This window comes from Tachysurus vachellii, chromosome 15 (genome assembly GCF_030014155.1).
Source record: "Tachysurus vachellii isolate PV-2020 chromosome 15, HZAU_Pvac_v1, whole genome shotgun sequence".
NCBI classification, from domain to species: domain Eukaryota; kingdom Metazoa; phylum Chordata; class Actinopteri; order Siluriformes; family Bagridae; genus Tachysurus; species Tachysurus vachellii.
In genome coordinates, this window is record NC_083474.1 from 18070609 (window position 1) to 18095779 (window position 25171).

Here is a 25171-nt window from a genome sequence, read left to right on the forward strand (position 1 = left end):
ACAATCCCTTTCTGCTCCAGGGTTGCTGTATTACTGCTGACCTATGCTCTGACCCCAATCTTCAGAGTTTAGAATATGTGAAGTAATAATTTCACTGTGATCTGTTATACTATATATGCGACAATATTAAAGGCTTTTATTCTATTCTTTTCTATTTTAGAATTATGCCCTAAAAGTTCTGCCTTTGTCTCAACAGATCATAACACATTTTGTCACAGGGTTTAGGGTTATTTAGGTGATTTTTTTTTAATTATTTTTTTGTTTTACTTTTGGGTTTGTGAGAGTTTCTGTCTAGCCGCTGTAGCCCATAGCCAAGATGTGTGGAATACAGAAGTTAGTTGTCACAGATGTCCCTGCATCACCTTTAATGTGAATGAAGGTCTCTTGGCAGCTAAAACTTTTTTCTTGTCTATTTCTCAGCTTTTGAGGGTTCTTTTTCTTAGGCATGTTATTATGGTGCTCCATTTTTTTACTTCTTGTTGATGGCTTTCATGTATTGATTCTTTTTCATGTATTTCATGTATTGATTGTTCACTTGCTGATTGCTCTTGCACTAAATGTGGCCTAAATATATATATATATATATGTATTATTTTTGAGACCATGCAAGTTTAACAGGGGTGTGTAGTCATTTTGAAGGTGTATTTCAAACCTTCCTTTTTTCTTCTGTGTGGTTTATAGTGTGGTTTTCTCAAAGAAGGAGGTGCACTTATTATTGGCCCTCCAAAAACCAAGAACCAAAAGAGACAGCTGTTTTTTTCTTTTATGTCATGCATGAAACTTCTGACAGTGAAAAGAGGAAAATGAAAAAGGTCCCCCAGCAAACCTGCAGTCGCGACCAGTTCAGGAGTGAGTATGCTGCTACCGCTGTAGATTCTATATACTGTATTTATCGAATCAGTTTGCCGTGCTAGAGGGACCACTATCAATCAGATAGCTGCAATTAGATCTCCTTACACTTCTTATTTTGCTCTGAGATCTTCAGCATCTGGAATATGGTCCATGATTTCATGTTCTTGGGACAGTATTCCAGAGGCTGAATATCTCAGTGTGTGAGGAGTTTTGATTGCAAACCCACAAACACCACACCATACAACCTCAACAAGATAGTGATGTTATTGAACTCTGTAATCATATATTGGAATACAGATCACAATATATGGTGTATACAAAAAAATGGCCTTTTTATGATATATCAGAATCATCCATTTTGTATTTGGTGTCATGGTTACATTGGTCATTCCCCTACCAGACCACCAGGGGCAGCCCTGAACATTATTCTTCTTTTGCATTTGTTTACATTGCCATGTGGGTTTTCTCTCCACCCCTTTATTGTCACTAGTTGTTGCGCTAATGTGTCTTAACTATCCCTTTGGGTTCAGGATGTCTTTTTCTTGCAAGTATTTATATCACAGTGTTTGTTGTTTTCCCAAAACACATCATTTATAGGCATACTGTTATAGGAAAAATGTTCACTAATGGCAGGTATGATGCGACTCAACAAGAAGCTCAGTCATTGCTGTCATGCCGAAGCTGTTTATCTTCCAATAGCAGTTTTCTCCTGTAACCCCACATCCACATGCCAGCACTTACTTTTTTTAAAAGTTTATTAACAATAATATCAGGCTTTTCAAATCAAATCCAATCAAGTCAAATTTTATTTGTAACATACACATACATACAGAGTACGACATGCAGTGAAATGCTTTTTACGTCTGTCCGGTATTCAAGCATAAAATGGAATGAATTAAGGATAAAAATAAAACCAAAGGAGGTAGATAAAATAAATAGTATAAACAATATAAAAACTATATAATATATGTGAAAGTATATACATAAATGCATATGGTATTTGTGATTGTCCTTAAAGTGTCCATGTGCAGTATGGTGTGTATAAAGTGGCACTATGCTGTGACAGTCCAGAGTTAAAGTGTCATAGTGCAAAAAAGGTTGTGCAGAAAAAAGTGAAGATGGAGGGAGAGGTCCAGTAATAGTTACTTTTAATATTTTGGATCATTCAAGAAACAAATTAGTTCTAATTTATAATATATATTATATAATCCGATTTCTTTTCTGCATCAATGTTTGGTTGATGATGTGTTCAATAAAATACTATCTACTATAGAAATAATATTTTCAAATATTTTCCCATATTAAAGCCAAGCTCTTAATACCAAACCTGCCGCTAAAATGAATCGCGAGGCAATTTATTAAAAACCTTTTCAGAACAATGTGAAATAATGAATAATGAACAGCATGAATAGACTATAATGTAAACCAACGTTTCACTAAATACTCAGAAGGATCTGACCTTGTTTCACTGTCTCCAAGCCTCCCGATTTAATTTCGTTGCTAATCCCGGTTCAAAGATTTATCAAAACTGTGATTGTAGAGGCAGCCAACTCCGCTCACGTCTTCTATTCTGAGCATTTGGACTCTTCTGTTTTAAGAGATTGTATGAATAGAAGCCTGAAATCATGGTCTAATGCAGTGAGCTATAGATAATAGGTAAATGTAGATTTTCTCACACCTGGAAATAGGAATAGTAATAGGAATCTGTATGAAATCAAGATGAAGGGGTTTCCTTAGTGCCTGTGGAGTGTTTGTAGCCTGGAGGACACATGGTTCATGGGGGAAATTAGTAAGCAAGTGTATCACAGGAGCAGCTTTAATATTTAATGTGGAAGAGAGTCCTGTTTTTTCCCTTTGGTGCACACGACAACGGCACAGTCTGTTCTACATCCACTGTTTCCCTTCTCGCATTTTGTTACCACACACTCTCTATACTTACTGTATATAGTTTCTATAAGTTCTATAAGTTCTATACTTATTGGCCCTTTATATAGTGCACATAGGACCAAGAACAATCAGGGACGAATAGACAGAGAAACCGAGATTTTAAAACAGTTTAAACAAATGAATTATTTTATTTACGTCTGATAAAAAAACTGGACGTCACAGGACGTCACGTGTCGGTTTAGTGGTTGAAACGAATTTTAGATATTTATGAGCAAACACTTTGGGCGTCTTAGAAAACAGAAACCGGTTTAATATCTCCATTTACTTTGAAGATACAAACATTTGTGTGAAAATAAACGAACCGTTTATAGAACTTTTCTATAAATATATTGCCCCTTAGTAGGCTAGCTACAGTATAAACAAAAATACTTACGAAAATATAAAATTGTCTACTCTCATATCAGTTTCATTTTGACCACCACTGTGGAGTGTGACATGACAAAGACTTTGTCAAAAATTCATTGTTGAACTTGGACACAACCAAACAGGGGGAAATTAAATTATTTGGCATCTGGTAAAAAGACTTAATACCAGTCCATGGTCTTGGAGAATTGAGTTTAAAGTAAAAGCTCATATTTATCCAGTGACAGAGTAGACAGGAAGTAACAAATTATACAGACAAGGCATCTCAGTGTCTTTGGGAGAAAAATCACACAGGGATTGAGGGGATATTAAAGAGTAACTGACTGTCAGCCTTCATGTCTAGCCAGAATTGCGGAGAAGTAAAGAGTGTCACGGTGTCGTGCTTATATTCTTCAGCCATGAACCTGAAATTACAGTATAACTAACATATATAAAATATTAAATACATTTGAGTGGTCATGAAAAGAAGTGGGACCACCTGTGTATGTAATTAGGCTGTAGTATCTGGCACCAAGGTTTTTGCAGCAGATCCATTAGGTTACATTTACAGCATTTGGCAGACACATTTATCCAGATCGACTTATATTTTATACAACTGAGCAATTGAGGGTTAAGGGCTTTGCTCAGGATACTGGCGGTGGCAGATTGGTAGACCTGGGATTAGAACTCACAACCTTCCAGTTGGTAAGCCAACACCTTAACCACTAGGCTACCATATACCAGGTTAAGTCCTGTAAATTGTGGGGTTGGTGCTCCATTGGATGCTCGATCGGATCAAAATCTGGGAAATTTGGAGGCAAAAGTTACTACACGACTCAAATATTGAGTCGTGTAGTATGTGGTAGACTAGTGGTTGTGGTAGAGTAGTGGTTAAGGTGTTGGCTTACCAATCTCTTGGAAGGTTGTGAGTTCGATTCCTATGTCCACCAAGCTGCCACTGCCGGGCCTCTGAGCAAGGCCCTTAACTCTCAATTGCTCAGTTGTACAAAAAATAAGATAAAAAATGTAAGTCGCTCTGGATAAGGGTGTCTGCTAAATGCTGTAAATGTAAATATTCCTCAAACCATTCCTGGACTATCTTTGATTCGGGAAACACTCACCCTAGTTTGACTTCCTAATAATTTAGCCAACTGTGCAGAACTTGCATATAATTTTTTTTAAATCACAAATCACCACTTGACGAGGTGTTAACTAGTGGGGAAGCCCTGGACGTCTCAGGGAGCTTCCCGCAAGTCCATCCTTTTTCAATTTTACGATTATTTTTGCGACAGCATTCAAGCTTATTAGTAATACTTCACTCATACTAGCCTACAGTATATATATTTTTGTCCAAAGAAACTATTTTCTTTCTCAGGTCTCAGGTCTGACTTTTTTTTCCATGTGCTGCAATTTTGTCAGCATTATACAGGAGTGGAAATTCTCTCTTAAATACCACTCGTAATTGTTAATTATTCTGTGGCAACCTGTGTGTTGATTGATTAGATTCATCTGCTGGTAAATTCCTGGTAATTATAAATGTGTTATATGCTTTCTCCTAACACATTCATTGGAGTGTACTCATTTTTGGACAGTGATTTTAAATTATTTTGGTAAAATAGTTCCAGTTTTGGCTTTGGTACCGACTAGTGTCATTAAAAACAAATTGACTAGATTTGCACAAATATGTTATTGTATAGAATCCCATAGCAGGTATTACTTTTAAAGCAAGATGGAGGTTTTACTGAGAGGTCTGTCTCATTTATGCTGAGCACTGTATAGTATATGCCAGGACCCAAAGTTTCTAAGCAGAACATTACACAGAGCATCAAACTGCCTCTGCTGGCTTGACTTCTTCCCATAGAGCATCCTGGTGCCACCTTTTACTCTGGATAGTGACACACATGCGCCCAGGTGTCCACGTGATATAATATATAATAGTGATATAATATGTGGTAGCCTAGTGGTTAAGGTGTTGGACTACCAATCGGAAGGTTGTGAGGTTGTGAGTTCGATTCCTATGTCCACCAAGCTGCCACTGCTGGGCCCCTCAGCAAGGCCCTTAACCCTCAATTGCTCAGTTGTAAGTCATACCTCATAAAAATGTGATAAAATGTAAGTCACTCTGGATAAGGGCCTCTGCTAAATGCTTTAACTGTAAATGTAGAAAACATGTTTCATCAGACCAGACCACCTTCTTCCATTACTCTGTGGTCTAGTTCTGAAGCTTACGTGCCCATTGTAGGTGTTTTGGGAAGTGGACAGGAGTCAGTGTGAGCCTTTCAACAGCTCTATACTCAGCAAGCTAAGATGCACTGATCCATCTGGTCATATTTATAATTGTTTTTACAGGTCATTGTGGGAAAACCTTTGCCATCCTGAAGAGATACGTAAGCGGTGCTGTTCCAAAAACTGACTGGTTACTCATCGTAGATGACGATACACTTATTAGGTGAGATGGATCATTCTTTTTATATTGCTTCTAATTCTTACAATCTGTCTTCTGTTTGGATAAATGAAAGTGTCTGTGAATCTCCTCCTCATGTGTAAAAAGATTCATCAACAGTAATGATACAAAAGATTCCTTTATGGCATATTCTTCCTCTGGGGAAATTATAGGCTTGCATTATATTGTGTCTGAAAATTCACTGGAGGGAGAATAATTGGTGATGGAATTGATGAGTGGTGCAGTTGCGAACATGGTGGAAAATAACATTGTTGGAACAATGTTAAATGCTCGTTCTGAAAGAATTTCTGTATCTGTTTTTTTTTTTTTGATAATAGATTTAGCTTCATTATTATTTTTGTATTACTGTGCTCATTGTAATATGTTACCCTTTCTGTAGCAATAGCTTATACAGGGATTTCTATGGTGATCGATATATTTTCTATGAGAAGATTTTTATTTCGCGTTTATGGAAGCCACTGTTTGTCATTTTTGCCAGTCAGAGGTAAACCTATGATTTTTTTATGTTTATATATATATATATATATATATATATATATATATATATATATATATATATATATATATATATATATATGTATATATATATATATATGTATATATATATATACGTATATATATATACGTATATATATATACATATTTTTTTTTTTTTTTTTTTTTTTTTTTACACCTTCAAAGTGGAGGCTTATTGCTGAATCAGTCACATGACATAAGCTGTTTTATTTTTATTCATTTCAATATCAAGAACAAAGTGCGAGGAAAAGACTACTGTATGTAACTGCTCTAACATAAGTGATAACAGCACATCCACAATATAAAAGTTCCTGTCATGGGTATCTGTGAGCTTAAGGATGTATTATGGCACCATGTGATGAAGCATGAGCAGCATTTTGATATAGAAGTTGGTAGTTGTCATATGGTGGGTAAGAATTTTCCAAGGCTAAATTACAGAGAAATTGGCCTAAAAAATATTCATTTTCTTATTCAAATTATTCATTGTCATTCTTTAGTAAATGAAAGAATAGCCTTTTATCTGTAGTTTAAGAGAAATAAAATAAAACAAAAAAAAATACAATTCAGGAAAATATGATACTTTAGCATATAGTAACAGACACTACACTTTAACTACATATATACTATTAAATAAAAAGTTTTTTTTTACTGTACAATTTTTAAATTAGTGTAAACAATTGTGTGTGTGTGTGTGTGTGTGTGTGCGTGCATTTCCCTCCTTCAGCCTGCCTAGACTACAAGCACTACTCAGCTGTTATGATCCCACAGAGCCGGTGTTCCTCGGGGAGCGTTACGGTTACGGGCTCGGCCAGGGAGGATACAGCTATATCACAGGAGGAGGAGGGTGAGTGATCAATAGTTCATGTACTACAGACACATCACATGTCAGGTGCTGAAAATATACACAGACTCATTGCACATGAACATCTCTGGACCGATGGCTGTTTAAAAAGATTCAACCTCTCAGTGCAATCATCAGGTATAAAAGCTGTATTGACACCTGGGTGGCATCAAGAGTAAAGCGAACTCTGTTCCAGTCAGTTGGAGTTGCGTCCGGGGTCAGACGAATCCTGCGTGAGCTTGATAGGTACTGTTTATATTTAGATTGACAAACTGGACTAAGAGCTCCAGCACTGCCAAGCTGCCACTGTTGGGCAACCAAGCAAGGTAACCTTAACCCTCCCTGCTCCAGGGGTGCTGTATTATACTGTAGCTGCTCCTGTGCTTCGACCCCAACCGCCAAAGTTGTGATATGCGAAGAAACAAATTCTGTAATGTATATATGGCAATAATAATGCCTCCATTTCATTTCATTTCATAGATGCACTTATAGGTTTATAGTTACTGGATCCTATCTGTCCCTAAGCACAAATTGTCCTCTCTCCTTTACTCACATAATTATTGGTAAAGGTCCATCATAAGATCAAAACCAAGGACCTGTGTTTGTAGGGATTTGTGCTCATTCATCCAGAAGAGCTTTAGTCAGTTCAAGCGTAGATGTTGGGAAAGACAGCTTGGCATGCAGTCAGCATTACAGTTCTTCCCAAAGCTGTTTAGTGGGTTTGAGGTCAGAGCTCTATACAGGAAATTTGTGATCTTTCACTCCAACCTTGGCAGACCATGTCTTCATAGAGCTTTTTTATTTACATAAGAGCATTTTTATGCTGAAACAGATTTGGACCTTTTGGTTCTAAATTGTAAGCTACAGCATGATTTCTAGACACTTTTGTCCCTCCAAGACTGTGGCAGCAGTTTGGGAAAGGCTCTGATATATTAATGGGATGTTCAGGTGTCCTTCAGTAAGTTGGTGTGAAGTTTAAAAGGCAGTGAGTATTTTTGCTACTTGAAGCATTGCCACTCACATACATCTTATGTATAAGATTCAAACGTTTAATTGTTTCTTTATGCCTGTGTGCAAAAATAAAATGACACTGAAACTGTGTATGATTTCTATAAAAAAGTGTCTTTTAATTGAAACATTTAGCTTTTTTAATCATACATGCTGTTTGGTCTCTCACTGTTCAACCTGGACTTCATGTTTGGCAATAAATAAACTCTCTCTCTCACACACACACACACACATACACACACACACAAATGACGCCCACTGCTTTGAGACAGAGTCATGCTGTGCCTGTACAGATATCTATTTTTCTAGATGTGCACAAGTACCTGTTAAAGTTTCATTTAAATTTATTGAGTTGCCAAATTTTAGCCAGATACAGTATGGAGGGGGTGTGTGTTCATTTCCAGCCATGACACAGGGTTTGGACTCATGCCTGGAAGTATTGAGAATTAATCATTTCTAAAGATTGAAATGTGCATAATGGTGAATGAACCACTGCATTTTGTGAGGATTTGGTTTTCCTGTATCCGATTATTTGATTAATTGCCTAGTCATTGTTTAGACTGCCAACTAAGATCACTCGATAGCATCGACTGTATGCAGAAAGACAATTAGCCTGATCTTAATACTGGGTGTGAAATATATTTGTAGGTAACAGGTGTAAAATGCTTATGTGGGGTTATAGTAGCTCAGTGGTTATGATGTTGGACTACTGATTGGAAGGTTGTGAGTTAGAATTCCAGGGCCACCAAGCGTGTGTATGTGTATTATCTCCTTGGTAACAATTCAATTCAATTTTATTTGTATAGCGCTTTTACAATGGATATCATCTCAAAGCAGATTTACAGAACATAAGAAACATACTACAAAAAGTTTAACATTATACAAAGATTAATATAACACACACCATGATATGAAAATCAAACATCTTGATATTTATTCATGGCTTACAGACTAGGTATTATAACACTTCTGAGCAACCACAGTCAGGAAAATATTGTTCTTTGTTTTAGTGGAAAAGGTTTTCATCTAGAATATTCGGCATCGAAAACATGTCAGTTTATGACCTTGTTGACTCATAACTTACAACACTGCTGAAGTATATTTACATGAGCAGCTGCACCTAATGCACATGTTTATAATTCACACTGCCAGAACGGTTCTTGAAGGGAATTCCATAGACAAAGCATTTTTGTTCCAACATCATTGTTTTATTTTGTTATAGCCACAGACAATGCAATAATCTTTTTACACAACAACTTAACAAAAAATGGGTAAAGATAGGGTGGCATAGGTAGGATAGAACTGGCTAGAATGGAATATGGTGGATATAAGGTAGGATGAGATATGAAATCAGGGTGAGTTGGGAATTGTAATAGGAGGGGGTGAGATTGAAATTGGATGATATGGAATAGGTAGGATAGAATAGGATAGGATAGGATAGGAAGGGATGGGATGGGATGGGATAGGATAGGATAGGATAGGATAGGATAGGATAGGATAGGATGGGAAGGGATGGAATATGATAGTATAGGATAGGATAGGATAGGACAGGATATGAAGGGATGGGATAGGATAGGAAGGGATGTTATTGGATAGGATAGGATAGGATAGGATAGGATAGGAAGGGATGGGATAGGATAGGATAGGAAAGGATACGATAGGATAGGATAGGATAGGAAGGGATGGAATAGGATAGGATAGGATAGGATAAGAAGGGATGGGATGGGATAGGATAGGATAGGAAGGGATGGGATAGGATAGGAAGGGATGTTATTGGATAGGATAGGAAGGGATAGGATAGGATAGGAAGGGATGCTATTGGATAGGATAGGAAGGGATGGAATAGGATAGGATAGGAAGGGATGGGATAGGAAGGAATGTTATTGGATAGGATAGGAAGGGATGGGATAGGATAGGATAGGATAGGATAGGATACAATATGGAAGGGATGCTATTGGATAGGATAGGAAGGGATAGGATAGGATAGGATAGGAAGGGATGTTATTGGATAGGATAGGATAGGATAGGATAGGATAGGATACAATACGATAGGATAGGAAAGGATAGGATAGGAAGGGATGAGATAGGATAGGAAAGGATGGAATAGGATAGGATAGGATAGGAAGGGATGAGATAGGATAGGAAAGGATGGAATAGGATAGGATAGGATAGGATAGGATAGGTGTCGCGGTCAGCGCACCTCCCACGCCCACCAAACACCAACACAGAGAAGCGTCTCCAGAATACTAGCTCTCACGGACTACACCTCCCAGAATCCACCACTGACTCTGATTACTCCACCACCTGTTCCTCATCAACCGCTTCCTATAAAGACTGAGCTTGAACTTGACACCAGTGCGAAGTCTTGATCTGTTTCGACAATCATTCTGAGCGATTTTCTGGTTTTCCCTGTTCTGGTTTCGGTTTCTGCTTCTGGGTTTATCGTTTATGATTGTTTGCTGCCTGCCCTGACCCTCTGCCTTACCGATTCCGATTTCTGCCTGCTCTCTGAGATTGTGTTTATTTGCCCTGACCTTGCCTGTATGACTATGAGTTTGTCTTTATTAAAAAAGCTGCAAATGGATCATCCGTCTTACGACCCCTCGTTACAGAAGACTTCACCGTCAAACAATCCAGCAGTGGTCTTTCAACTCGCAGCTCAGCTCTCCGATCAAGCGCAACAGCCTGCCGAACGACACCAGCAGCTAACGCAACTCACCACACTCACCGATGACCTCAACCTACAGCCGTCACGTATGCCTCCAGTCCTTGCCTCGCCTTCCCGGAGAAGTTCAACGGGGATCCCGGGAGGTGTAAGGGATTTCTTATGCAATGCTCGCTCTTCGTGGCACAACAGCCCGCTATATATCCGACCGAGGCCAGCCGCGTCGCCTTGGTGTGCACGCTCCTCACCGGCAAGGCGCTGGATTGGGCCACCGCGATATGGAAAGAAGACAGAACCGCCTTCCCGTCCTTCGAGCACTTCCTCGCATAAATCCACGCGGTCTTTGATCACTCCGCCACCGGAGAGAGCGAGGAGGAGCGTCTACTGAAAATCTCGCAGGGCGATCGCACCGCCGCTGAGTATGCGTGACATTCTGCACCCTCACCGTGGCAGCAGGCTGGGAGGAACGGTCGCTGAAGCTGCTATACCGGAAGGGCTTGAACCCGGAACTGCAAGTGGAGCTCGCCTGCCAGGATGAAGGGAGAAACCTGGCCGAGTTTATGGACCTCTCCATTCGAATCGACAACCTGATGCGCTCCCGACGACACCGCGCACGCACCGTTCGCTCCGAGACCCACCAATCCATGCAGCTCGATTTCACGCACCTAACGGCCAAGGAACGAGAAAGGCGATTCCGCTGGCGCCTCTGCTTGTACTGCGGAGAATCCGACCACAGGCTGTCGGCCTGTCCCGTCCGACCTCCTAACAAGCGTGACACTCCAGTGAGTCGAAGCCTCTCCCTTCCTCAATCACAGAACTGTACCCAGATTAACGTATATCTCGAGGTGCGAGGAACAAAGATTAGCCTGGCTGCGGTGCAGCCTGGGTGCGGTGCAGCCGGGAACTTTTTGTCAGAGGAGTTTGTGCGGACCCATGACATGCCGGTAACCCATTGCGCGCCCCCTGTGGCCGTGGAGGGTATTGACGGCCAACCGCTCGGAGAAGGGCGCATCACGCGTATGACAAAGGACCTCAGCCTACAAGTAGGGGCCCATCATCACGAGCAGATCCACTTCCACATCATCCACTCTCCCCGACACGCCCTCATCCTAGGCCTACCATGGCTCAAACTCCACAACCCAGTCATCTCCTGGCCCGAGCTACGAATTCTGAGCTGGGGCAACGCATGCACCCAGCACCACCAGCCCACAGAGAGACCCCTTCAGCTTAAAACCACAATGACCGACCTACCTGGGCTCCCGAGTGAGTACCAGGACCTCGCAGAAGCATTCAGCAAAGCCAAAGCAACCCAACTGCCCCCACATCGTGCCTGTGACTGCGCCATTGAACTCCTGCCGGGTGCCACACCACCCAGAGGGAGAATCTTCCCTCTGTCACAACCAGAGTCTGCGGCCATTAACAGGTACATCGAGGAGGAGTTGAGGAGGGGGTTCATCCGGCCCTCCGTGTCCCCAGCATCGTCTGGCTTCTTCTTCGTAAAAAAAGAAGGACGGGGGCCTACGGCCATGTATCGACTACAGAGCCGTAAACGACCTCACGGTGAAGTTCCGGTACACTCTTCCACTTGTCCCATCAGCCCTGGAACAGCTCCACCGAGCGCGGTACTTCACCAAGCTAGATCTCCGTAGCGCCTACAACCTCATCCGCATTCGAGAGGGAGACGAGTGGAAAACTGCCTTCTCGACCCAGTCCGGCCACTACGAGTATTTGGTCATGCCGTTTGGCCTTTCTAACAGTCCGGCAGTGTTCCAGTCATTCATCAACGACGTGTTCCGGGACATGCTAGACCGTTGGGTAATCGTCTACATTGACGACATCCTTATCTACTCTGAAAACCTGAAGGAGCACGTCCAGCACGTGAGGGTGGTGCTGGAACGGCTGATCCAGCACCGCCTATACGCCAAGGCAGAAAAGTGCGAGTTCGACAGAACTTCGACGTCATTCCTGGGCTACGTCATTTCGGCCAAGGGGGTGGCCATGGACGACGCGAAGGTACAGGCGGTACTACAATGGCCACGACCACAGACCATCAAAGAACTGCAACGCTTCCTGGGGTTCGCAAACTTTTACCGTCGCTTCATTCGTGGAATCAGCACTATTGCTGCACCGCTCACGTCCATGACCAAGAAAGCCCCAGCCCGTCTCACCTGATCACCGGAGGCACTTACGGCATTCCAACACCTGAAGGAGAGCTTCCCCTCGGCCCCCATCCTTCACCACCTCGATCTGAACCGACCATTTGTAGTGGAGGTGGATGCCTCCAACACTGGAGTCAGAGCCGTCCTGTCTCAGCGCCAGGGGCCGGCCAAAAAGATGTTCCCGTGCGCGTACTTCTCCCGCAAGTTATCTCCCACGGAGCGCAATTATGATGTGGGAGACCGTGAGCTGTTAGCCATTAAAGCAGCATTTGAGGAGTGGAGGCACTGGCTGGAGGGCGCGCTGCACCCATTCACAGTCTTGACAGACCACAGAAACCTGGAGTATCTCCATGCGACCAAGCGCATGAACCCCCGGCAGGCAAGATGGGCGATGTTCTTCACATGCTTTCAGTTCTCCATGACCTACCATCTAGGAAAGCAAGAATGCTAAAGCTGATGCTCTGTCACGTGTGCACCGAGAGGTAGACCAGGACACACCGCCTGAACCCATCATCCCCGAGACCCGTATCCTCGCTCCGATCCAGGGACGTCCTGACAGAGATCTCCCAGGCCAACGCGCAGACGCCGCCGCCTACCGAGTGTCCTCCTGAAAGAACCTACGTGCCCGAGAACCTGCGCACCACTCTCCACCAGTCTCTACCGATTCCACAACGGCCCTGATCTCACATCGCTCTGGATTTCATCACCGACCTGCCCCGGTCAAATAATTACACGGTCATTCTCACAATCACTGACCGATTCTCGAAAGCCTGCCGCCTGGTCCCGCTACCCAAGCTTCCTATCGCATTTGAGACAGCAGAGACGCTGTGCGATTCTGTCTTCCGTTACTACGGACTGCCCGAAGACATTGTTTCGGACCGAGGTCCCCAGTTCATTTCTCGAGGCTGGTCCGCTTTCTTCAAACGACTGAACGTCAACGTCAGCCTCACCTCGGGGTATCACCCACAGGCGAATGGACAAACGGAGCGGTTAAACCAGGAGATCATCCGCTTCCCCCGCTCATACTGCCAAAAAATCAGATGATTGGAGCAAATATCTGATGTGGGCGGAGTATGCGCAAAACTCCCTCATCAAACCCGCCACCGGCCTGACGCCCTTTCTGACGCCCTGGGCTTCCAGCCTCCCCTCTTCCCATGGTCCGGCATGCCCACTGATCTACCAGCCGTTGACGACTGGTTCCACCGGAGCAAGGAAACATGGAGCGTGGCACATCGCCAATTACAGCAGGCCGTAAGGAGACAGAAAGACCAGGCCGACAGACACCGCAGGGCGCACCCGGAATATCAACCCGGTAAGTGGGTCTGGCTCTTTTCTCGCGACATCCGCCTCCGCCTACCCTGTTGCAAACTGAGCCCCAGGTACATGGGGCCATTCCAAATCATCAGACAGATCAACCCGGTCTCTTACCGCCTCGCACTGCAACCGACCTACCGCATCTCACCAACCTTTCACGTCTCGCTGCTTAAACCTGCTGTTGGGCCTAGAGAGCCGGCTCCCCGTTCTCGAGGATGACCCCGGCGTCGCACACGCCCTCGCGTTGGGAGCCGCTCACAGGGGGGGGCTCTGTCGTGGTCAGCGCAACTCCCACGCCCACCGAACACCAACAACGAGAAGCGTCTCCAGAATACTAGCTCTCACGGACTACACCTCCCAGAATCCACCACTGACTCTGATTACTCCACCACCTGTTCCTCATCAACAGCTTCCTATAAAGACTGAACTTGAACTTGACACCAGTACGAAGTCTTGATCTGTTTGGTCAATCATTCTAAGCGATTTTCTGGTTTTCCCTGTTCTGGTTTCGGTTTCTGCTTCTGTGTTTTCGTTTATGATTGTTTGCTGCCTGCCCTGACCCTTTGCCTGTCTTACCGATTCTGATTTCTGCCTGCTCTCTGAGATTGTGTTTATTTGCCCTGACCTTGCCTGTACGACTACGAGTTTGTCTTTATTAAAAAAGCTGCAAATGGATCATCCGTCTTACGACTCCTCGTTACAATAGGATAGAAAGGGATGGGATAAGATGGGATATTATGTCATTAGATATGATGGAGTAGGACTGGTTTGGATGCAATATATTAGAATGGGATATGATGAAATGGGACAATATGAGATAGGTCAGGATATGAGGTTATAGGATTGGATGTAATTGGAATATGATGGGCTAAAACACCATTGGATACCATAGTTTAATGGGATGGAATATGCTGGGATATGATGTTTTAGGATCAAATGTGATGGGACAGTATGGGATGTCATAGATCATAGCTCTTATTCTGACAGAAGCCCATCTTTCTGTTATTTGTCTATACTTTAGCTAAGCATAATATTTTATGATATGATATTATTACATGTACATCAATAGTCATGTACTGACTAGATGAAATTTTTACATTTACTTTAAAACCTTAGACTATAAAAATGCTATCAGATAAATAAAAATAGTTATATGCACTATATATAGTAATAGTAATACAGTATACAATAATTATACAACATAAATAGTAATACACTATAAAATTGTATTAATACTCAATCTATTTTACACTTTCCTAATTTAAATTTGTTTTAACCTAAATATCTTTATTTAAATTATGATCTTGTAAAGATTTACCTTGATCTATTTATTTGGATCTTTTTATTCTCATGATCCAACAGATATAATAAATATCAGTTATAATAAATAAATCTGTAAATAAATCTCTTTGTCCCAGCTTGCTATCCCTCGCAGATTCTCAGTTGAGAAATATCAGAACCATTACACAGAGGTTTGTAAATCCTATATTATCTCGAAAGAGATTTTTAGTTTGTTTTAAGGTCAGTGACCTCTGTGGATGAGAATCAGGCGGTTTGTTTTTCTGTTGTTGTTGTTGTTTTTCTCTTTTTCTGGTCAACTTTTTCTCTTCAAACCATCAGGAACAAGTCACTGGAAGAACAGAGCCTGTGTTCGGTTAAACTTCTCCTTGGGTGCAGCCTTGTGTGAAGACGAATGTACATAACATAGCTCCCCTAACACCTTATCCAAACTTTGTGGCTACTGAGATAGGACAAATCCCCGAGTCTCACTAATCTCTTAAATAAAAAACAATTTCAATGTAAGCTCAGTCTAGTCTTCCTGATTGCACAATAACTGAATCAGAACAACTGGTTATTAAAGTCAAAGTCAAACAGTAATAGAAATTACACAGACCCTCTCAGTACAGCTTTATTTATGAACATTATTTAAATTTGTAACATATTTGGTTTATTTATTAAAGACATGGTGCTTATTAAGTCTTCTTTATAAGTTATAACTTGATTTAAATACTTGACTGTGCGACATCATTGAAAGACAAAATAGCGTAGCAATAATGGGCAAATGTTCCATATTATGATACAGAATAATGAAAAAAAAAATTAAAAATAGTATGTTATTGAGTAGTGTGTGTGTGTGTGTGTGCCCTGCGATGGGTTGGCATTCCGTCCAGGGTGTATCCTGCCTTGATGCCCAATGACGTCTGAGATAGGCACAGGCTCCCCGTGACCCGAGGTAGTTCGGATAAGCGGTAGAAAATGAATGAATGAATGAATGTTATTGAGTCACAAGCCACCAGAACTTTTACAATGTTCCTTGAAGGCAATTCTACAAGTGTCTGGAAGATTTCAGAAGTGATGAACATCATTCTTCTAAAAAATATTCCCTCTGGTGTTTAGATGATTATGAGTGCACTTTGTTCAGAATGTTCCCGTATATGTGTTCAGTGGGGTTGGTGACTGTGAAGGTCATAGCATATGAAGAAGCAGCCTTTATTTTGTCACATTAACATTATAGCACTGGGAAATTTGGATTATATGCATGATGTAGCACCGCTGGAGCAAAGGGTTAAAGGTTTTGTTTAAGGGCCCAACAATGGCAACTTAAGTCCCCAACTTTTTGATTACTAACCCAGAATATAACCACTGAGACAAAAGTGAATAATTTAACCTCAGTTAGCCTTTTTTTTTTTTTTTACTGTGAATGAGTTTGGAGACATAAATAAATAAATAAATAAATAAATAAATAAATAAATAAATAAATTTATAAATAAATAAATAAATACTCCCAAATGAATATAATTATTCCTTCAAAGGATAAATCAGTTGTATAATCTGCCACATTGTTTATTTATTTATTTTTTTACTCATCAGTCTTCTGTGTTCATTGTGAAAATAGTGAATAAAATATTTGCTTTTTATTCCTTTCTGCACCCTTATTTATGTGTTAAATACCTAAATCTTGGTTTAGCTATTGTTTCTGAAAGATCTATTTTATACTTGCCAGATTTCCTGATCAGTCTTTTCCTTCTCTTCTTGACATATATATATTTTTTATGACTGATTATAAGACATTACTGTCATCAGATCAGGTCTGAACACTTAATAGGATTATGGCATATTGTTTTCAGACTATTTATTCTGTCTATTTAGCTCTGTATTGGACTATCGTGGTCCAAGAGAGTCAAACATTTTATGATTTTTTTTTATTTCTGTAGCTTATAGATAAATTTGATCCCACAGAGGGTATTCATAGGGGATGAAAACATTTGGCATAAAAGGAAGCAACATGTTTTAGCCACTGTGCTCTGTCAGGGGAAAACAAGGTATGTTTAATTCCCTCAAGTGCAAGCAGTGTAACACAGTGAGCCTTAAATTTCAAATATATATTAGGTAAAAAAGGCACAAAAGGATGTTTGTGTCAACCTCGAAAAGTGTCTTACATCAGTGTTATTTCTTAACGTTCAAGAGTACAGAAAGGGTCTCAGGAAAGGGATGTGAGAATTTATTCAGATTTATAGCCTAACAAATTACATGTACTGTAAGCACATTGTCTGTTAGTGAGCCACACAATACAGTGGCAGCAAAAAAAGTTCTAACCCATCGAATTACATAACTAACCTGATTCAGTTGTGTAGGAGAAACATCTTTTTTTTTACATGGAGACAGGCGCTTGTTCAATCCCTTGTTATGTCAGAGTTGGACATATGCAAGTCACTCCTGGAAGGTCTATGTTCTATCCCTGTATAGTATCCAACTGCTTCAACTCACCCACTGAACCACTGTATCCTCAATTCACACAATCTGGCAACCCATTCATCCCATGTCTTCACAGACGCAAATCAAATACTTGTATAATCTCAGGTTTGGAATAATGCACCTCACCGCTGGTAATCCCATGCATACAATCTGAGTCCTTTAACTGACCCACTGAACCGCCTGGGCTATTTCTGATCAACTAACTATCTGGCCATTTTTTTCTACAGAAATACTCTGGTACTTCTTCAGTCTCATGTCTAATGCACTAATGGACTAAGGCAGCTAACTCTTGGCAGGACTTCCAGTATATCTCATTCGACCCCTGTACAGTAACTGATCCAGAATGTAGTGGCATGGCATGTTTTCACTCTCTCCATCCCCATTTCCCTGACAAAAATGGACCAGCCTTTAGCATGGCTCACCTTGACCCATAATCCCTTAAGATGCAAGAAAACCTACATCAATATTCTTCTTTGTTTTGGTACCCAAGAGTGAAATGATCTTTCCCTGGCTTTTTGAACAACTACATTTCAAGACTGAAGACACAACTGTTCACTGGGGCAGAAACACAATGCCATCGATATTTGTGTTTGTTTAATGCTGGAAAAATGTGTATTCGAATACGAGCCCATAGAGAGTGCAGCTTTTTTGTTTGCTTGTTTGTTGTTGTTTTTTTTAAACCACTATCACCCCAGAAACATGAAATGCTACCAGTCAGTTAAGAGCAATAATTAAAATGCAACAAGCTTAAAGCTACTGTATGGGTTTTCTTTTTTGCTCTGTTTTCTCTACCAGGGTTTTGGCACTGTACTATTCAGCACGGGTAAAACTATAGATTTGATTCGAAATATGTTTAGATTTACAGTACTGAATTCTCCATTCAATTTTATTACCAGATACCGTGCTCTATGTTTTTATTTTAACTGTATTATTTTCACAGGTTGGGTCCTCTGGTGTTCAAACAGTGCAATTGCATTGAATGCGTGGTTAATAGATTGTGTCCCAGGCTTTTCTTTGCTGCATTTTTTTTTTTTTTGCATTGCGGTGCATCACGTCACAGTGTTTCATTACGCCTCTAGTATTCGTATAATCTGACATATTTATCCCTGCACAAGGATATCATTTTGATTGAGACTACAAAGCACTTTTGTACTGTAAGTCTTTTCGGATAAGACGGTCTGCCCAATGCCCTAAATGTGATTAGAATTGTTGTATAATTTTTCAGGTGCTATAACAGTCTCTTTATGACCCTGTGTTATTTAGGATGGTGTTCAGCAGGGAGGCTGTACTCAGACTCTTGTCCAGTGGCTGTAAATGCTACAGTAACGATGCTCCTGATGATATGGTGTTGGGGATGTGTTTCAACTCTCTGCGACTTTCTGTTACACACAGCCCTCTATTTCACCAGGTAAACAACACTTCTAGCACACATCATACACACATACATGATGAACAATCCTTGATTAAGTGTGTATAAAAGACTAAATGACTTGTGATATGTGGTCACTGGTCATTTTTTCTTATACAGTTTTATTATCCAACATTCTGTTTTTCTATTTAAGCTTAGACAAAAATTTATCAAGAGTAACTCCTCTTAGGGCTTTCGAGCCACATGCACCAAATTCGGATATGTTGTAGATCCTGGTCTGAAGTTTGTTGCTATTACTTTTATAAGTGATCCGAGTACTGGTACTTCCGGTACCGGGTCTCAAAGTGGCCTTTTTTCCCATAGACAATGCATAGACTTTATAACTTGGCAAGCTTTCGAACTTCCTACACCAAACTCAGCCAGCTCCTTTAGGGTGATACTCTGAACAAACTTTTAAATTGGTGTACCGACTGGCCTTTTGGTTGTCCCGCAGCCCCGCCCCCAAATATGCAAAATCAAAAAACTTTTTACAACATGGACATGTGACATATCAAAACACTCAGAACAATGAGGGGAACTTCCTCACGGGTATTTTGATGACGGCACTCGACACCACGTGACGTCACGTGTAGCCCCGCCCCAAAATAAGTGAAATCAAAAATTAGCACAACATGGACATGCCATATATCAAAACACTCAGCTCAATGAGGGGAAGTGCCTCACGTGTATTCTGGTCACGTGACGTCACGTGAAAATCAATAATTAGCACAACATGGACATGTGACATATCAAAACACTCAGCACAATGCGAAGAACTTCCTCAAGAGCATTCGGATGATGTCACACGTCTCCACTTGCCTCCAAATGTTTTGGCACCCTATCTTTCTGTCCACTTGCCTCCAAAAGTAACACTGACCCTTATGTCCACTCGCCTCCAAAAAGCACCGGCATTTGCGAGTACTTGCACCGTCAAAGCCAACATCAAAGTTTGTCATGACGAACTTTACAAATCTAGTTATTCTTGGTATTATAAATACTACGTATTGAGTCATAGATCTAGTTTTGTTTAGCAATAATTCCTTGGATGATTTTGTTTTCTTGTGGCTTGAATAAAAGAGGGAGGGTAGCACACATGGGAAGCATAGCACACATGGTTTCTGGGAAATGTTTCCAACAGTGCTTTGTCAGTTGTTCAAGCAAAGAACTTCAGAAGAACTGTGCTAGGAATTTTTTAATGAGGGAATTCTAGTTAAAACATGAACCTGTTTACGACAATAATACTTGTTGATGGCAAAATATTTTGGGCATGTTGAGCTTCCAAACCTCACAACCAGCACCAGCTGCCAGTGAGGATTACTACCAGTTTGTATAATGCGAGATGATTGGTTGCTTCAGCCTTCAGCGCTTTATTGAGAGAGACAGTAAATAAGTTCCGAGGTTTATTTGCAGGCACTTGAAAATGTCTGGAAGACCTGCTGTGTCGGGTATGTACGACTCGAACGAGGCATGTCATAGCGAATAAGCACTTCAGACCGTCAAATCCTGTAGCATGCAGAAATGGGGTACAATGCAAACCTGATTTAGAGTTGTTTGAGAAGCACATAGAGATTCAAGTTACGCGTGAGGTTCCGTTATCTAACCAGAAACAGGTGTAGAAAGAATAAGAAAAGACTCTGAACATAACTCATGGATGAAAACTCCCTCTGAAAGTATCGGAAAGTCAAATCTATTTGTTTTTTTTTCTGTACGCTGAAGACATTTGGGTTTGAGGTTAAAAGCTGGATATGAGATAAAAGAACGAAGTTTCTATTTTCATTTATTTTCATGTAAATGTGTTAAATAACTTAGATCCTGGCACGTCCGGTGGCAGAGCACCCAATTTCTCTGTGGGCAAAAGTATTGGAACATATCGGTATACAGTATATTAAAATCACTTCGTGCATGTCTCATGTTTCATTAGTCGTTTATTTTTGGGGGCTTCTTACTTCTACAGTATCTCCTCTACAAGAGGAAAATGCATGCTCAGTTGGGTCAAGACCAGTTTAAAGCATCCCAATGATTTCCCATATTAAAATCATTTGTTGTGTTGACCACGATACATTTCTAGAAACCGTATACTTATTTCTAACTCAGAGATTGCATGCAGTAAACAATATCACATGCTATATACACTAAAGGTATATGTATCTGACTCTCACACCCATATGCCGTCTTCCTGAAGACCATTGCTGCAAAATTTGCTATTGTATAAGATGCCACTGAATATATCTAAGAGCCCTAAACCTGTTCCTGCACGACAGTGTCTGAGATCATTAAATACATGGTTTGCCAAAGTGCCCTGCAAGGACCCTGGTCTCGTCTCCCCACTGAACACTGTTTGGACGAACTGGATCTCCAAATGCACACCAGGCACTTTTTTAGGCATCACACACCAGTGTGGAAACTCAGTGACACACTAAACCTCAGACTAAACCTTAGATGGTTCGTCTCTTTATATTCCTAGGATACAAAGCCTTTGGAATGATAGATTTAAAAGTAAGTCATGTGAGACATCTAACCTCATCAATCTCTGAAAAATACTCTGAAAACTAGCTATCTTCTATTACCATGCTAGTATTTTAGCTGTACACAAAATGTGACACGTTCAATTAAATCTCTAGATTTGTAGCATAAAGTATTCATTTGTATGCAAAAGTTTCTTCCTAGTTCTTCCGTGTTTCTTCTGTGTTCCGTGGTGTTGGTGGATCGACTATGATCCAGGATGGATCCCACCTTTCATCCAGTGTTTCCAGGATCTCAGGATCCAGATCCACTGTGTCTTTGACCAAGTCAAAGTGCTTCCTGAAAATGAAAATTTTGATTGGTCTCATAAGCTTGCCTCTTTATTATTTATTTATTTTCCTGACCTTTAATGAATCTCACTGATACAATATTCCTGATATGTTTTCCCAAAATAAAGGGGGCAGTGGTGGCTTAAGTGGTCAAGGCTCTGGGTTCAGGGTAAAAAGGCTTCATGCTGGATTTGAATAAACAGATCTTTTGTACACTAGAGGTTCAAATATGTCTTAACGACAGATCAGAGCAATCAATAACTTGTTTGGAATAATTAGCTTATTTACAAGGATCTTGCAGATACTGCTTAAAAACCAAAGACACATTTAGTATGGACTTTTGTTTTAGAGATTTTAAAAGCTGAGCTCACGTCACTGTACTAACATTCAATCAGACCACGCTATAATTCAATTTAAATGAAATCCACACTATTATGAGCGATTACGCAGCAAACTCGAAGCTAAAGCTAACTTTCAAACTGGATTTTTGAGAGCTCACGAGCGTGCACGCATGTACTCATAGACTCATATAGAGTTTCTCATGACATAAAAGTCAAAGTAAAAATAAGAGTTCTGGTACACAGCCTCCGTCCTACTTAAAGTTCAGTAATTAAAGCTAACAGCAAGAAGGAATAATTCTGCCTCCATGCCGGTGTGTCAGATTTTATTTCCAGAATATCAGATAACCCATATAAACTCTACGACAGACCATTATTTATGCATATGTCACATGTCGGATGATCTTCCAGAAACACAGTATTTCGCAAACAAACAAATGGTTGAAAAATGCTCACGTTGACTGTGACTGTGATGTCCCTGCTGATTAAATGTCATGATTGAATAACTGCTCCAGTGCGTGATCTGATCTGCCTGGATCTCACATTCGCTCTGAGTGTGTCTTTGTGCTCTTTTCTTGTGTTGCCCAGGCAAGGCCAGACGATTATGCCAGAGACTTTCTAGCCCACCAGACTCCCATTTCTTTTCACAAACACTGGAATATTGACCCAATTGCAGTGTTTCACAAGTGGCTAAATGACGACGTGCACGGCTCCAGTACAGAACGACTCAGAAAAGCTTCTAAAGAAGAGTTATAGCGAATGGTCTCTTGATTGAGACTGAGACAGGTAAACAGTGACATACTTCCTTCTTGTTTCCAAGACAAGAATTCGAATGTCCATGACTAACATTGAATAAGAACTTTCTTCGTGCAGCAGGAAATAACCCGGTGTATTAAAGGTTGACCTGATTTATTCATCACATCATAACACAAGGCCTCATTTATCAAGCTGGATATGAACAAGTCTATTCGTAAATTGTTTGTGAAGTGCATTAAACTAAGAAACGGGGAATTCATGAAAAATCTGGATACTTTACCGGAAAAAAAAAAAAATCTTTGGCTCCTGAATACATTTGACACTGTATTAAAACCGTACCAACATTCTGATAAATGAGGCTGTTTATTTGTGAGATTAACTAATAACAAATTATACATTCTACCAAAAACTCCCTTAAAAGCAATAGTGCCTGTTTCTCATCAATTTTTCCAGACTTTCCTTTGAGATACCTTGCCATGTCTCTTTGCAGGTCGTCCCAGAGATTTTTTGAGATGCTTGGACGCCTTTATGTCTTGTTCCAGCTTCCCTTTGAACAGCCTGATTGGAAGTTCAGGATTGGGCAGGCCGGTCCATCACAGACAGCATTGCCTCCTTCCTTCCTTCTTCCTCCCTCCTCTCCAGATATCTCTTAAACAGCTTTGGGGTGTGTTCAGAGTGTTTGAGTCAAGTTCTCAGAAATGGTTTTAAAAAGGTTAGGTGTCGTCATACATTTGATAGGAAATGTACGTGAGATATTTATGATATTGGTCATTATGATATTTGCCAAAACATGTTTAGTCTTTTTTTTTTTTTTTTTTTTTTTTTTTATATTTTTTTTCTCTAATGTTGTGTATTATATTACTTATAAAACTGCCGTTATTTAAAGAAAAATATCTCTGTGCCATTATTGAACCTATTGGACAACTCAGGGCTTTCTGTTTATTACCTGGTTATAATCCCTGCATAGATTAGGGTGTGTTTTGTGTAAAGAAAATATGTATGAGGACAAATCGGTTGGTACTGTTTGCAAAAATGTAAAAAATCGCCCTTTGCTATGACGTTCTAAGACATTCTCGGACACTGATAGGAATCACACCTCATTCCAGATACTTTAATGTGCCCTTGTGGATATGATTTCATAAATCAAGTCCTTGAACACAAAATGGATTAGTAACAGCACACTGCAAACTTTAAAACAGTAGTCTAGGTGTTAAACATGGAATCGGTGTTTCAGTGTGTTCGCAGCCTGTTTTATAAGCACAGCTTGAGTCTAAAGGGGTTTTAGTGATCCAACTGATGGTGTAAAAAAATGGCAAAAGAGGTTAATTGCAAAAGAAGAGCTCTTTTTTTTATTTTCAAAAAGCAGAGGATCAAAGAGAGCATAAAAGAGAGCACTTTACACCAGCAAATATAAGCTCTTCAAATATAAAAGCTGTATTTAGCTGTGAAAACATTCTACAAGAGGAGCACATGAATTCACAATGGTGCTTGTTCAATCACTTAGCCCCAGTCTTTAAATAAGTAATTGTTTTGTATCATCCATCCAAAGCTAAACACACGAAACATGATTAAATAACTTGGGGAAATTTGTGTCACACAGTGCAGAGACCTTTGGATTAAAATTCATGCCGTATGAATGTCATTTGTAAGCAATTCCAAAAGTCTCGTGGGTAGAATCGTTCCCACAATCTAACAGCAAAAAAAAAAAACAAAAGCCTGAGGTCGATCATGGCCATCCTGCTCCTGGATGTTCTTCCATTTGATATGTGATTTAATCTAGAAAACAACCAAAACAATCAGTGCCACTTAATGGACCTGTTCAGATGCAATTTATGTACAAAAGACAGATTTTCAAAATTATTCATAATAGTGGAAAAAAAAACTAGATTATTAGATACAGATAACTTCTTTCTACTGAAAGAGCCAGTGTCTCATCTCAAAATTATTGTTTTTTTTTACACACAAAATAAAACCTTGACCTGTAATTTCCTTTTAATCCTCCAGATTCATTAT

General features: G+C 40.4%; 1 protein-coding gene across 1 annotated transcript in view; it reads left to right on the forward strand.

Annotated features, from left to right (window-relative positions):
* The window catches only part of b3glcta (beta 3-glucosyltransferase a), a 158675-nt gene extending 134736 nt beyond the window's left edge, over positions 1–23939 (forward strand). Inside the window, exons 12-16 of the mRNA XM_060888076.1 lie at positions 5491–5590; positions 6846–6965; positions 19128–19272; positions 22991–23188; positions 23649–23939. Coding sequence (XP_060744059.1) covers positions 5491–5590; positions 6846–6965; positions 19128–19272; positions 22991–23158 — 533 coding nt within the window. The 3' untranslated portion in view covers positions 23159–23188; positions 23649–23939. The remainder of the gene's footprint in view (positions 1–5490; positions 5591–6845; positions 6966–19127; positions 19273–22990; positions 23189–23648) is intronic.
* Positions 23940–25171: the final 1232 nt, after the last annotated feature.